Source organism: Panthera leo, chromosome C2, assembly GCF_018350215.1.
Source record: "Panthera leo isolate Ple1 chromosome C2, P.leo_Ple1_pat1.1, whole genome shotgun sequence".
Taxonomy (NCBI): domain Eukaryota; kingdom Metazoa; phylum Chordata; class Mammalia; order Carnivora; family Felidae; genus Panthera; species Panthera leo.
In genome coordinates, this window is record NC_056687.1 from 114,699,335 (window position 1) to 114,712,891 (window position 13,557).

A 13,557-nucleotide genomic window follows, 5' to 3' on the forward strand; every position below is an offset into this window, starting at 1 on the left:
ACAGTGGGCTCACTCACTAATACTTATTAAATTAATGAATTATGCAAACATCAGGGTTCTTTCTCCTATGCCAATCTATTTCTATAAATAACTTGGGACAAATACATAAAATGCATTGAAGGATTATATTAACAAAAAATGTGCAGTGTTACAACCAGGATTTTCTGTTAATAAACTTGTATTCACTTAGGCTAATAAACCCCTATTTACTAAGACCAACCTTTGCCTTTGAAAACAGATCTACTTATGTCTGCTTTCTTTAATGATAAAACAGAATTATCACCCCCTGTTATGCTCTGCTAGTTATTTTGCATATAGTAATGCAGAATAATTTGGCAAACTTTCTATGCAGATGTGTTAAGAGCATACAAAATAGATAAATCCTTCACAATAAGATTCTTATTGTGGGATACTTAAATTTGGCATGCTAAATATCGTACTTCATCTCATCAAGTTGCAATCAAGTATTGTTAGCCATTTCAAAAGTAAAGAGTGACACATTTTAATCCATTTTGCCTAATTTCCTCATGATTTATTAACAGTTCACTGCGAGCAGGGCGCTGTACTGTGGCATATTGTTCGAGGAACAAAGGGAGCATTTAGAGATGATTTTTGCCCTCCTGGAATTTACACAACAAATGGAGGAAAGCAGAGTTATGCACACTCTAGCGGCTCCAACAATAACTGTTGGCTTTTTTATTTGTAATCAGAGAAGCCTGGCAACAGAAACCTTTTTTTTCCCCCTGGGCTTACGAGAACTGAGCCGAAGTGGGAAACGTTATTTGCTTTTACGAAACAATTTACTTTTGTGCAACCTGAAGATGTGTCAATCAAGCAAATAAAGGAAGAAAGCCTTATTTATAAAATTGCCTGCTTCTGATTTCACTTTGTTGCTTCTCAGGCTCCACGAGGGAAAAAAAAAAAAAATGAAGATTTTGCTGCTGGGTCTTTTTCTACTTTTATATAGTAACTCAGCCTGGGCGAAAGAGAAACATTACTACATTGGGATTATCGAAACAACTTGGAACTATGCGCCTGACAATGGGGAAAAGAGACTAATTTCAGTTGACAGGTAAGTCACTATTTTTATTGTGTACAGACCAAATTTATAAGTTATCAATTAAAAAATAAAGGGAAGAAGATAAAATGTTTTATTAATTTGTTGTATATGGAAACTGCAAAATGTGGACTTGAAATCCGGGAAACTAATAAAACTCCTCTAAATTCCTGGGCACGTTTTGGTGGGGGTGGGGTGGGAAGGCTGCTCGACTGATTTCCCCTTGGTCCTGGGGGATCTGTGTGGGCTTATTACCTCCTCCGGTCGATGTTGCATCTTTCATCAGGGTTCAGTCTTCTTGTCTGTTTGTGCAGAAGTACTTTAATTTAAATAACAACAGTACAAAATGTTATGTTGATTATACCATTTATTGATTATTAGCAGGTAAGACTAAAATGATTTTTAATCCTTTAAAACATCATTTATAGAAATCAAATACAATTTTAATAACCATGACTGTGCTTAAGACTTGTTAGTTGACTCGCAGTTAATTAAGTTTCTCTCTCTCAGCGTTAGCATGCTAATCTGGAAAATGGCGATCACAAAACTACCTCATCGGGTTCTTTGAAGAGTGGGTACACGTAAAGCTCTTAGTACAGTGCGAGGTACATCAGACATGCACAAAATATGTGAGATAGCTATTGTGATGCTCTCCCCCCCGTCAAAAAAAACTCTGTAACTTAAATGTTTTCGTGTTTCAGGTGAAAGCCCTCTTATTTCAAGCAATAGTCAGCATACAATATAGAAAAGCATGAGTATAGCTCTTGATGTTTTTATAATGAAGTTTATACTGAGGTCATCAGTCTTAATAATGCCAATTAAACATTTGTCACCAAACCCCATGTTTACTACTTTTAAAAATGCATTTTAGGGTTGCCTAGGTCAGTTGAACATTCAACTTCAGCCCAGGTGGTGATCTCACGGTCTGTGAGTTCCAGCCCCGCGTCGGGCTCTGTACTGACAGCTCAGAGCCTGGAGCCTGCTTCAGGGTCTGTGTCTCACTCTCTCTCTCTCTCTCTCTCTGCCCCTGCCCCACTCACATTCTGTCTCTCTCCCTCTCTCTCAAAAATAAACGTTAAAACAAATTTAAATTAAAAAAAAAATCACCAGGACTCATCTCCTAGCAATAAGAGATGCTGGAGAAAAGTTACCCTCAGATGTGAATGGGCCTAAGACTGAGCGGGCCAGGGTCGTCTGGTGACAAGAGAGGAATTCTGTCTTTGCACTGTGAGCTTTGCTACAGCCGTATGCCAGACTAACACTGTACTCTTGCTAACCTCCTTGCAGCACTGAGTACTGCAGGAATCTGCTTTCAATCTCAATGGTCTTCAGTGCCTCAGAATTTTGCTGTTGTTAAAACATCCACTTGTTAAGACCATTTCTGTTAATACGAATGCTGCAGCTTTAAAGAATTCACACCCCTGTCCTATTTTCCTGTGCATTTGGATGCCCTTGAAGTCTCTCTGAGCCTTCCTGAATCCATTTTTCTATTTCATTCTAACAAAATGGAAACCACAACAATTAGAAAATGGAACCAACTGAGAGAAATAAAACAAAGGATGCCTCTTCTTTGTTTTTCTAACTTCCAGCTTGGCTCCCTTCCCATCAAAAGGGTTCATTTTTCGGTGAACAATCTGGAATCCTGGAGTTAACACAATCCAGGAAAAGTGGGGTCTTTGGTATGTGGTGCCAACGATGAGATCCTCATGGTCGATGTCCTCTGGTCAGTCCAGTGCGTGGTGCTCTGCTGTTTCCAACACCTGCTGCCACTCAAACTCAGCCTCCAGGACCACCCCTGCCTCCGGCACTCAGGCTTAATCGGATGTCCTCATGCAACTATACCAACAGAGGTCTGGCCGCCACCAGGGTATGGCCTGGAAACAGATCCTGCCACCCTTCTGTCTCACAGTCCCAAGAAATCCCACTGCCTCTGGGATTAGGCAGCTCTCTTTTCTTTCACTTCGGAGCCTCCCACTCAGGTTACCCATGAGCCCAGAGCGGCCTGCCTGCAATAGAACACAGCTGGGTGTTTGTTAGAAACTATGAATGTCTGGGCCCTGCCCCAGAGGCAAGCAATCAGAATAAATGGGGCTGGGGCTCAAGAGCTTGCATTTCCTCAAGGGCCTCAGTAGATTCCTACGCGCATCAAAATTTAGGAGCTACAGCTCTAGAGTTTTGAAAAACTGGGCCTTTAACCTTTGCAGCAAGGGAAGTCCAGAGCTTCCAGACAAGCCCTCCTCTCGTCTTGAAGAAAAGAAGGAGAAGTATTTCTCACTCTTTCCGAGGAGCTTACAGCTGAGGACACAAAGTTTATTCTTCAGTCAGATCAGCCGGCTCCACAGGAATTAAGAAGAAATGGTGAGGCATCAAAGATCCCTGAGGTGAAAGTCCGCAGCACACACACTCACACGAAGAAGCACAACCCCCAGATCATCAGCCTGAGTGTTAGCAGTTTTTATTCTATCGGAGGAGATCCCATTTGTGGAGGGGCTTGCCAAAGTCCAGGTTTTCGGTGAGTCCTCCTAAATGGGTAGATGGTGTTACTCACCAACAGATCCCAATGAGCTACTTAGAGCCTTCTGTTAAGGACAGCCTAAGAATCACTTTAAAAGTGTGATCACCGAACCCACTTTCTTTCTTCCCTTTTCTTTTCTTCCTTTTTCCACCCACCCCCGCCCCGCACTACAATTTACTTTGCTAACATTTTTAGAAAGTTTCGAGCAACTACTAATCAGCCACAAAGCAGAATATAAACATTCACTAGTCAAACATTTTCGGTAGCAAGGGATTAAAAGAACATAAGGGTAATTTGCAGCCAAAGGTAATTTTAAAACCCACATAAACTGCACACATCAATTCCGATCTTGATTTAGTGCTGCTAAAGGAAATAAAAAATGTAGGATTAGTATAGCATCATTAATTTTATGTATTTAGGAAAACAAAATATATACACACTCTGAAGTCTCAAATATCCGGACTCACTGCTTATAAACTCATTTTCTTCCGGTAGCTGAAAGAGTAATAGGTAAGGTCTTAACTGCTTTACCTGCATTTTACTTTCACTTTGTATTCGACTTCATAGTGTTTCTGTATTGTAACATAAAAATCCTGTAGAAAAATAGTCTGGTGAGATACACCATATATTAATGGTGGCTTCACACATGATTTGCTGCTATCACACCTGATGCGGGACGCCTCACATACTTAAAATAGGAGGGTAAGTGCCAGCTCACCTCTTCATTTTTGGAAGCACCCCTACAATAACAGGCAAACATTTGATGTGATATGGTCATTAATTTCTCTTTAATTACATGAGATGTTATAATGTTATCCCCAGAAATGATGGCTTCTGATAGAGTTGTCTTCTTTTCTTTTGCAGGGAACATTCAGATATCTATCTTCAAAATGGCCCAGATAGAATTGGAAGGTTGTATAAGAAGGCCCTTTATGTTCAGTACACAGACAGAACTTTTAGCACAATTATAGAAAAACCTGTCTGGCTGGGGTTTTTAGGCCCTGTTATCAAAGCTGAAACTGAAGATCAAGTTTATGTTCACCTAAAAAACTTTGCCTCTAGGCCCTACACTTTCCATCCACATGGAGTAACTTACCATAAGGAACATGAGGGTAAGTTCAGCTCATAGTCTAGCTGGAATTTCCTCGTAATTTTCAGTAGGAGCACTTTTTTTTTTTTTTTTTAACATCTAAGATTATGGCCTCCCCTCCTGGAGAAGATGTGTAAGTGTGTTACTATGCTGTGTTTCCCTTGGTTGCACTTGCTTGTGTGAAAGAACTCTTGGGTAGACTATACAGTGAGAGGCAGCAAGAGCTGGGACTTCCCTACCAGTGCCTGGCAACTCGCCAGCCAAAGAGAATGAGAGGACTAGGCAATGTGCATGAAGGCCTAGAAAAGGCAAACATCCAGAGGGAAGAAACAGGACTCAAGATAGGGGTTGTCTTAACTCTAAAGTTCCTACATGTGACCATACTGTGGTCATTGTCATGTAGCATCCTAACTCTGGATTAACTCTGTCCTACCTAAGGCAGTCTGAGTAGTCTCTTGCATCAGTCAAATGGTACACATGGCTGGATGACCCCGGAGTCGCATCTGAGATACAATTAACGGAAAGGTCATTTGAATGTAGGACTTAGAAACCTTAAAGATGGTACAGGAAGAACAAAGAATAGGTTTGGTGTCTGATATCATTTTTAGTACTTGTTGATGATAATGATAAAAAGAGGTGGGGTTTTGTTATGGATAAGAGCGAGGACTTTGAAAGTAATAGACAAAGCTTCAAGTGCAGCCTTGTCTTTCACTGGCTGAATAATGATCTCAGCTAAGTTACTTAAATTCTCTATGCTTCAGTTTCCTCATATATAAAATAGGGACAATGATGTACATGGTAATAGCTCAATGAATGTCAGGCATTATCATAAGCAAAAATGCGGAGACCATGTTAATTGAAATTATAAGGATTAAGTTTGGAAATTAAGATAAAATTAGAGCTTTAAAATTATTAGTTTTCTTTTTTACAGAGGCTTTGCTTTAGAGGGTGAATGTTTTGACCATATATTTTTATTTGTTTTTCTGAAACAAACAGTTACATTCATAGCTTAGAGGCTGACTGCCATCTTATTTCTTTTTTACAAATTCATGGCATAGTAGGGTATTAATCATTTTTAAGGCATGGTAGTTATATTGTCTTCATGTTAAAGGAAAAAACAGTTCTTATCCTTTAGAGGTATATATTCAAGTATTTATTAGTGAAATGATATGATGCCTGGGATTTGCTTTACAATTAATTTGATGGTGATGGGGTTAAGAGTGGGTGGGGGTGTAGATGAAACAGGATTGGTCTTGAGTTTATCATTATTAAAGCTTGGTTGATGGGTAAATGGAAGTTCACCATATTATTTCCTCAACTTTTACGTATTTTTGGAAATTTCCAAAAGTAAAAGTACAGAATTTTTAAAAATCCATAGTTAGTTCATGGGCGGAAATTTGACATCCTATAAGATGTCTCAAATGATAAGAGAGAGTAGCCATTTTGTTCATACTTCCATACCATGACCCCAGAGCAAAAGTGGTTCTTTACACTGCAAACCAGAAGTCACTATGCTCTATTACTACTCCCTTAAGATTCAGTAAGTATTCAGTAAGTTAAAAAATAACAACCAGGGGCGCCTGGGTGGCTTGGTCGGTTAAGCGTCCGACTTCGGCTCAGGTCATGATCTCACGGTCCGTGAGTTCAAGCCCCGCGTCGGGCTCTGTGCTGACAGCTCAGAGCCTGGAGCCTGTTTCAGATTCTGTGTCTCCCTCTCTCTCTGCCCCTCCCCTGTTCATGCTCTGTCTCTCTCTGTCTCAAAAATAAATAAACGTTAAAAAAAAATAACAACCAAATTTTTGGTGAAGCTTCCAGACCCCCTAGTCATTAGCCTCTCACGCTTGTGTGTTCAAATAGGACATCACTACATTCCCAAAGGGGCACATACTACAAGTTGAATACACATTTGCCAAATAAATTAATGGATCATCTATTCTCTCTTTTAAGTTCAAATACATTCACTTTGTAACTTCACTGCGTATTGCTTCTTAGGGGCCATCTATCCTGATAACACCACAGATTTTCACAAAGCAGATGACAAAGTGCATCCTGGTGAGCAGTACACATATGTAATGAACGCCACCCAAGAGCAAAGTCCTGGTGAGGGAGATAGCAATTGTGTGACCAGGATTTACCATTCCCACATTGATGCTCCAAAAGATATTGCCTCAGGACTCATCGGACCTTTAATATTCTGTAAAAAAGGTAAATTTTTTCATTGTTGCTCACAGTGTATGACCAACAGGCAAGAGACAGAGGAGTTTGTTTTTTAACATAGAAGTCAAATCTTCTGTGTTATGACTGAGTAGGTAAGGTTGAGAAGGAGTAAATCTAGATAAAAAGGGGAAAAGAACAGGGCAGGAGAAGAAGAAGAAATAAATGGAACAAGTATTCACACCCATTACCACGCTGCAAGAAACATGCTCTCCTGGAAGATAGGTTTGCTGTATCCAGTTTCCAACAGTGGTGTTGAAGAGATGTGTGACTTTACCAGAAGTGGCTCCCTTAGTGGCACTCCATGGTGCTAGATCTGTAGTTATCTGCATTGCGTTGGTAAATATAATATCACAGTAACTATTTCCAGCATCACGAAAAAGACAATGCAGCTCAAGAGCTTGAAATCCAGGGGCATCTGAGTGTCTCAGTCAGTTAAGCATCAGCTCAGGTCTTGATCTCACAGTCATGAGTTCAAGCCACACATTGGGCTCCACACTAGGCATGAAGCCTACTTAAAAAAAAAAAAAAAAAAAAAAAAGAGCTTGAAAGCTAATTCTCACTTGAACAATAATGAGTTACCTTCAAAGACTTATTGTCTTAGTTTGTGGATGTATGCACCAGAAGATATACACACAACTTTGAATTCCAACCTTCTCATTTGCCAAAAAAGCATTGAATAGTTACGTGGTCAATGGGCATCCAGATATATGAGTATCTGTAAGCTCAGGATACTGAACATAAAGTTTCCTGGTGTTTCCATCTGTAAAACAGAAGTGACAAATCCAGATTGGGGGTGTATTAGAAAAGTAAAATTTTAAAGCTATAAATCACCTGCTAAAAATACATGCTAAAGAGTAACTTCTACTAAAATAGTAATTTTCACTTCAGATTCTCTGGATCAAGAAAAAGAAAAAAATATTGACCAAGAATTTGTGCTGATGTTTTCTGTGGTGGATGAAAATCTCAGCTGGTACCTATATGACAACATTAAAACCTACTGCTCTGAACCAGAGAAAGTTGAGGAAGATAACGAAGATTTCCAAGAGAGTAACAGGATGTATTGTAAGATTACAGAAAGCGTGTTAACTTAATCTTATTTTTCTTGATCCATTAAGTCTGCTAGATCTATTCCTTCACATGAATAAGTAGTGTGTTTCTAATCTCTGGCCCTGATAAGAAAGCTTATTAAACCTGCAACTTCATATTTAGCTAAACAGATCAAATCAAAACTCTGTGCCAGGTAAAACTGGATACACCAAATTGTTCCCAAACTAATAAGGAGAAAACATCATCAATTTTGGTTTAATGTATACGTATGTTATATTTATTTATATGTTTGTTTATTCTCCAAACTCATTCTAAAATTTATTTGAGGCTGCCTACAATTATTAAACTAAATGCTGAAAATTATCTTTATATCATAAAGCATTGAACTATACTTAAGATAGCTCAAACTACAGTTCTAAAAGGTATTTCTTTTATATATACATTGTCCCTCTGCATCATTTTTTTTCTATCTTTTAATTCACTTTATTTCTTCTAGAAATGCTTTCTTTACTGCCTAGGCTCCTCCTTAATTCTCAGACTCAAAATAATGAGCTTAGTAAGGTTGTCTATCACTCAGAATTTGCATAAGAAATTAAATCTCTTAACACCAACTAGACCAATAAGTATGGCTTTTTGTTTGTTTGTATTCAGCTTCTTCAAAATTACCTTTACTCAGAAACCGAGAATACAAAAAAAAACTACCAAAGCAGAAAAACTAACAAAGTGCAGATTTTTCCCCCCAACTTTTGTTTATTTCTGGCTGGAAGGTCCCCTTTCTATACTTCAATCCTGCCTTTGTTATGCACTAACAAAATAGATGTTAGAAAAAGATACTCAAGGTCTAGTCTGGATAGGTCTGGTCGTACCTCTGTTGTATCACATACATTCATGGTGTTTCCCAGAACCAATTTCTATCTTATCTCTAGGACCACCCAGTTTGAATAGTGATCCTAGGTTTCTTTATTTTATTTTTATTTTTTTATATGAAACTTATTGTCAAATTGGTTTCCATACAACACCCAGTGCTCATCCCAACAGGTGCCCTCCTCAATGCCCATCACCCACTTTCCCCTCCCTCCTACCCCCCATCAACCCTCAGTTTATTCTCAGTTTTTAAGAGTCTCTGATGATTTGCCTCCTTCCCTCTCTGTAACTTTTTTTCCCCCTTCCCCTCCCCCATGGTCTTCTGTTAAGTTTCTCAGTATCAACATAAGAGTGAAAACATATGGTATCTGTCTTTCTCTGTATGGCTTATTTCACTTAGCATCACACTCTCCAGTTCCATCCAGGTTGCTACAAAGGGCCATGTTTCATTCTTTCTCATTGCCATGTAGTATTCCATTGTAGATACAAACCACAATTTCTTTATCCATTCATCAGTTGATGGACATTTAGGCTCTTTCTATAATTTGGCTATTGTTGAGAGTGCTGCTATAAACATTGGGGTACAAGTGGTCCTATGCATCAGCACTCCTGTATCCCTTGGGTAAATTCCTAGAAGTGCTATTGTTGGGTCATAGGGTAGATCTATTCTTAATTTTTTGAGGAACCTCCACACTGTTTTCCAGAGTGGCTGCACCAGTCTGCATTCCCACCAACAGTGCAAGAGGGTTCCCGTTTCTCCACATCCTCTCCAGCATCTATAGTCTCCTGATTTGTTCATTTTAGCCACTCTGACCGGCATGAGGTGATATCTCAGTGTGGTTTTGGTTTGTATTTCCCTGATGAGGAGTGACATTGAGCATCTTTTCATGTGCCTGTTGGCCATCTGGATGTCTTCTTTAGAGAAGTATCAATTCATGTCTTCTGTCCATTTCTTCACTGGATTATTTGTTTTTTTGGGTATGGAGTTTGGTGAGTTGTTCATAGATTTTGGATACTAGCCCTTTGTCTAATATGTCATTTGCAAATATCTTTTCCCATTCCGTTGGTTGCCTTTTAGTTTTGTTGATTGTTTCCTTTGCCATGCCGAAGCTTTTTATCTTCATGAGGTCCCAATAGTTCACTTTTGCTTTTAATTCCCTTGCCTTTGGGGATGTGTCAAGTAAGAAATTGCTGCGGCTGATGTCAGAGAGGTTTTTTCCTGCTTTATCCTCTAGGGTTTTGATGGTTTTCTGTCTCACATTCAGGTCCTTTATCCACTTTGAGTTTATTTTTGTGAATGGTGAATGGTCTTCTGCATGTTGCTGTCCAGTTCTCCCAGCACCATTTGTTAAAGAGACTGTCTTTCCACTGGATAGTCTTTCCTGCTTTGTCAAAGACTAGTTGGCCCTACTTTTGTGGGTCCAATTCTGGAGTCTCTATTGCATTGGTCTATGTGTCTGTTTTTGTGCCAATACCATGCTGTCTTGATGATGACAGCTTTGTAGTAGAGGCTAAAGTCTGGGATTGTGATGCCTCCTGCTTTGGTCTTCTTCTTCAAAATTACTTTGGCTATTCGGGGCCTTTTGTGGTTCTGTATGAATTTTAGGATTGCTTGTTCTAGCTTCAAGAAGAATGCTGGTGCAATTTTGATTGGGATTGCATTGAATGTGTAGATAGCTTTGGGTAGTATTGACATTTCAACAATATTTATTCTTACAACCCATGAGCACAGAATGTTGTTCTATTTCTTTGTATCTTCTTCAGTTTCCTTCATAAGCTTTCTATAGTTTTCAGCATACAGATCTTTTACATCTTTGGTTAGGTTTATTGCTAGGTATTTTATGCTTCTTGGTGTAGTTGTGAATGGGATCAGTTTCTTTATTTATCTTTCTGTTGCTCCGTTATTAGTGTAAGAATGCAACTGATTTCTGCACATTGATTTTATATCCTGCGACTTTGCTGAATTCATGTATCAGTTCTAGCAGACTTTTGGTGGAGTCTATTGGGTTTTCCATGTCATCTACATGGAATATCATGCAAAAAGTGAAAGCTTGACTTCATCTTTGCCAATTTTGATGCCTTTGATTTCCTTTTTTTGTCTGATTGCTGATGCTAGCACTTCCAACACTATGTTAAACAACAGTGGTGAGAGTGGACATCCCTGTCGTGTTCCTGATCTCAGGGGGAAAGCTCTCAGTTTTTCCCCATTGAGGATGATATTAGCTGTGGGCTTTTCATAAATGGCTTTTATGATGTTTAAGTATGTTCCTTCTATCCCAACTTTCTCAAGGGTCTTTATTAAGAAAGAATGCTGAATTTTGTCAAATGCTTTTTCTGCATCGATTGACAGGATCATATGGTTCTTATCTTTTCTTTTATTAATGTGATGTATCACATTGATGGATTTGCGAATATTAAACCAGCCCGGCAGCCCAGGAATGAATCCCACTCGATCATGGTGAATAATTCTTTTTATATGCTGTTGAATTCAATTTGCTAGTATCTTATTGAGAATTTTTGCATCCATATTCATCAGGGATATTGGTCTGTAGTTCTCTTTTTCTGCTGGGTCTCTGTCTGGTTTGGGAATCAAAGTAATGCTGGCTTCATAGAATGAGTCTGGAAGTTTTCCTTCTCTTTCTATTTTTGGAACAGCTGGAGAAGGATAGGTATTATCTCTGCTTTAAATGTCTGGTAGAATTCCCCTGGGAAACCATCTGGTCCTGGACTCTTATTTGTTGGGAGATTTTTGATAACTGATTCAATTTCTTCGCTGGTTATGGGTCTGTTCAAATTTTCTATTTCTTCCTGTTTGAGTTTTGGAAGTGTGTGGGTGCTTAGGAATTTGTCCATTTCTTCCAGGTTGTCCAGTTTGTTGGCATATAATTTTTAATGTTATTCCCTGACAATTGCTTGTATTTCTGAGGGATTGGTTGTAATAATTCCATTTTCATACATGATTTTATCTATTTGGGTCCTCTCCCTTTTCTTTTTGAGAAGCCTGGCTAGAGGTTTATCAATTTTGTTTATTTTTTCAAAAAACCAACTCTTGGTTTCATTGATCTGCTCTACAGCTTTTTAGATTCTATATTGTTTGTTTCTGCTCTGATCTTTATTATTTCTCTTATTCTGCTGGGTTTGGGGTGTCTTTGCTGTTCTGCTTCTATTTCCTTTAGGTGTGCTGTTAGATTTTGTATTTGAGATTTTTCTTGTTTCTTGAGATAGGCCTGGATTGCAATGTATTTTCCTCTCAGGACTGCCTTTGCTGTGTCCCAAAGCATTTGGGTTGTTGTATTTTCATTTTCATTTGTTTCCATATATTTTTAAATTTCTTCTCTAATTGTCTGGTTGACCCACTCTTCTTTAGTAGGGTGTTCTTTAACCTCCATGCTTTTGGAGGTTTTCCAGACTTTTTCCTGTGGTTGATTTCAAGCTTCATAGCATTGTGGTCTGAAAGTGTGCATGGTATGATCTCAATTCTTGTATACTTATGAAGGGCTGTTTTGTGACCCAGTATGTGATCTATCTTGGAGAATGTTCCATGTGTACTCAAGAAGAAAGTATATTCTGTTGCTTTGGGATGCAGAGTTGTAAATATATCTGTCAAGTCCATCTGATCCAATAATATATTCTGTTGCTTTGGGATTCAGAGTTGTAAATATATCTGTCAAGTCCATCTGATCCATTAATCATTCAGGGTTCTTGTTTCTTTATTGACCATGTGTCTAGATGATCTATCCATTGCTGTTAGTGGAGTATTAAAGTCCCCTGAAAATACCACATTTTTGTCAATAAGGTTGCTTATGTTTGTGAGTAATTGTTTTATATATTTGGGGGCTCCTGTATTCGGTGATAGACATTTATAATTGTTAGTTCTTCTTGGAGGATAGACCCTGTAATGATTATATAATGCCCTTTTTCATCTCTTGTTACAGCCTTTAATTTAAAGTCTAGTTTGTCTGATATAAGTATGGCTACTCCAGCTTTCTTTTGACTTCCAGTAGCATGATAGATAGTTCTCCATCCCCTCACTTTCAATCTGAAAGTGTCCTCAGGTCTAAAATGAGTCTCTTATAGACAGCAAATAGATGGGTCTTGTTTTTTTATCCATTCTGATACCCTATGTCTTTTGGTTGGTGCATTTAGTCCATTTGCATTCAGTCTTATTATAGAAAGATATGGGTTTAGAGTCATTGTGATGTATGTAGGTTTCATGCTTGTAGCGATGTCTCTAGTACTTTGTCTCACATGATCCCCCTTAGGATCTCTTGTAGGGCTGGTTTAGTGGTGATGAATTCCTTCAGTTTTTGTTTGGGAAGACCTTTATCTCTCCTTCTATTCTAAATGACAGATTTGCTGGATAAAGGATTCTCGGCTGCATATTTTTTTCTGTTCATTACATTGAAGACTTCCTGCCATTCCTTTCTGGCCTGCCAAGTTTCAGTAGTGAGATCCGTCACGAGTCTTATCGGTCTCCCTTTATATGTTAGAGCACATTTATCCCTAGCTGCTTTCAGAATTTTCTCTTTATCGTTGTATTTTGCCAGTTTCACTATGATATGTCGTGCAGAAGATCGATTCAAGTTACGTCTGAAGGGAGTTCAATGTGCCTCTTGGATTTCAATGCCTTTTTCCTTCCCCAGATCAGGAAAGTTCTCAGCTATGATTTCTTCAAGTACACCTTCAGCACCTTTCCCTCTCTCTTCCTCCTCTGGAATACCAATTATACGTAGATTATTTCTCTTTAGTGCATCGCTTTGTTCTCTA

At 38.7% G+C, this 13,557-nt stretch overlaps 1 protein-coding gene across 3 annotated transcripts in view; it reads left to right on the forward strand.

Annotated features, from left to right (window-relative positions):
* The first annotated feature begins 741 nt into the window (after positions 1-741).
* The window catches only part of LOC122229498 (ceruloplasmin), a 68,221-nt gene continuing 55,405 nt past the window's right edge, over positions 742-13,557 (forward strand). For 2 of the 3 annotated variants that reach the window (XM_042954690.1, XM_042954692.1), the window contains exons 1-4: positions 743-1,072; positions 4,437-4,684; positions 6,655-6,867; positions 7,768-7,941. In XM_042954690.1, the coding sequence (XP_042810624.1) occupies positions 927-1,072; positions 4,437-4,684; positions 6,655-6,867; positions 7,768-7,941 (781 nt within the window). In that variant the 5' untranslated portion in view covers positions 743-926. Of the gene's footprint in view, positions 1,073-4,436; positions 4,685-6,654; positions 6,868-7,767; positions 7,942-13,557 lie in introns of all 3 variants that reach the window. The other variant, XM_042954691.1, reaches the window with a different exon arrangement.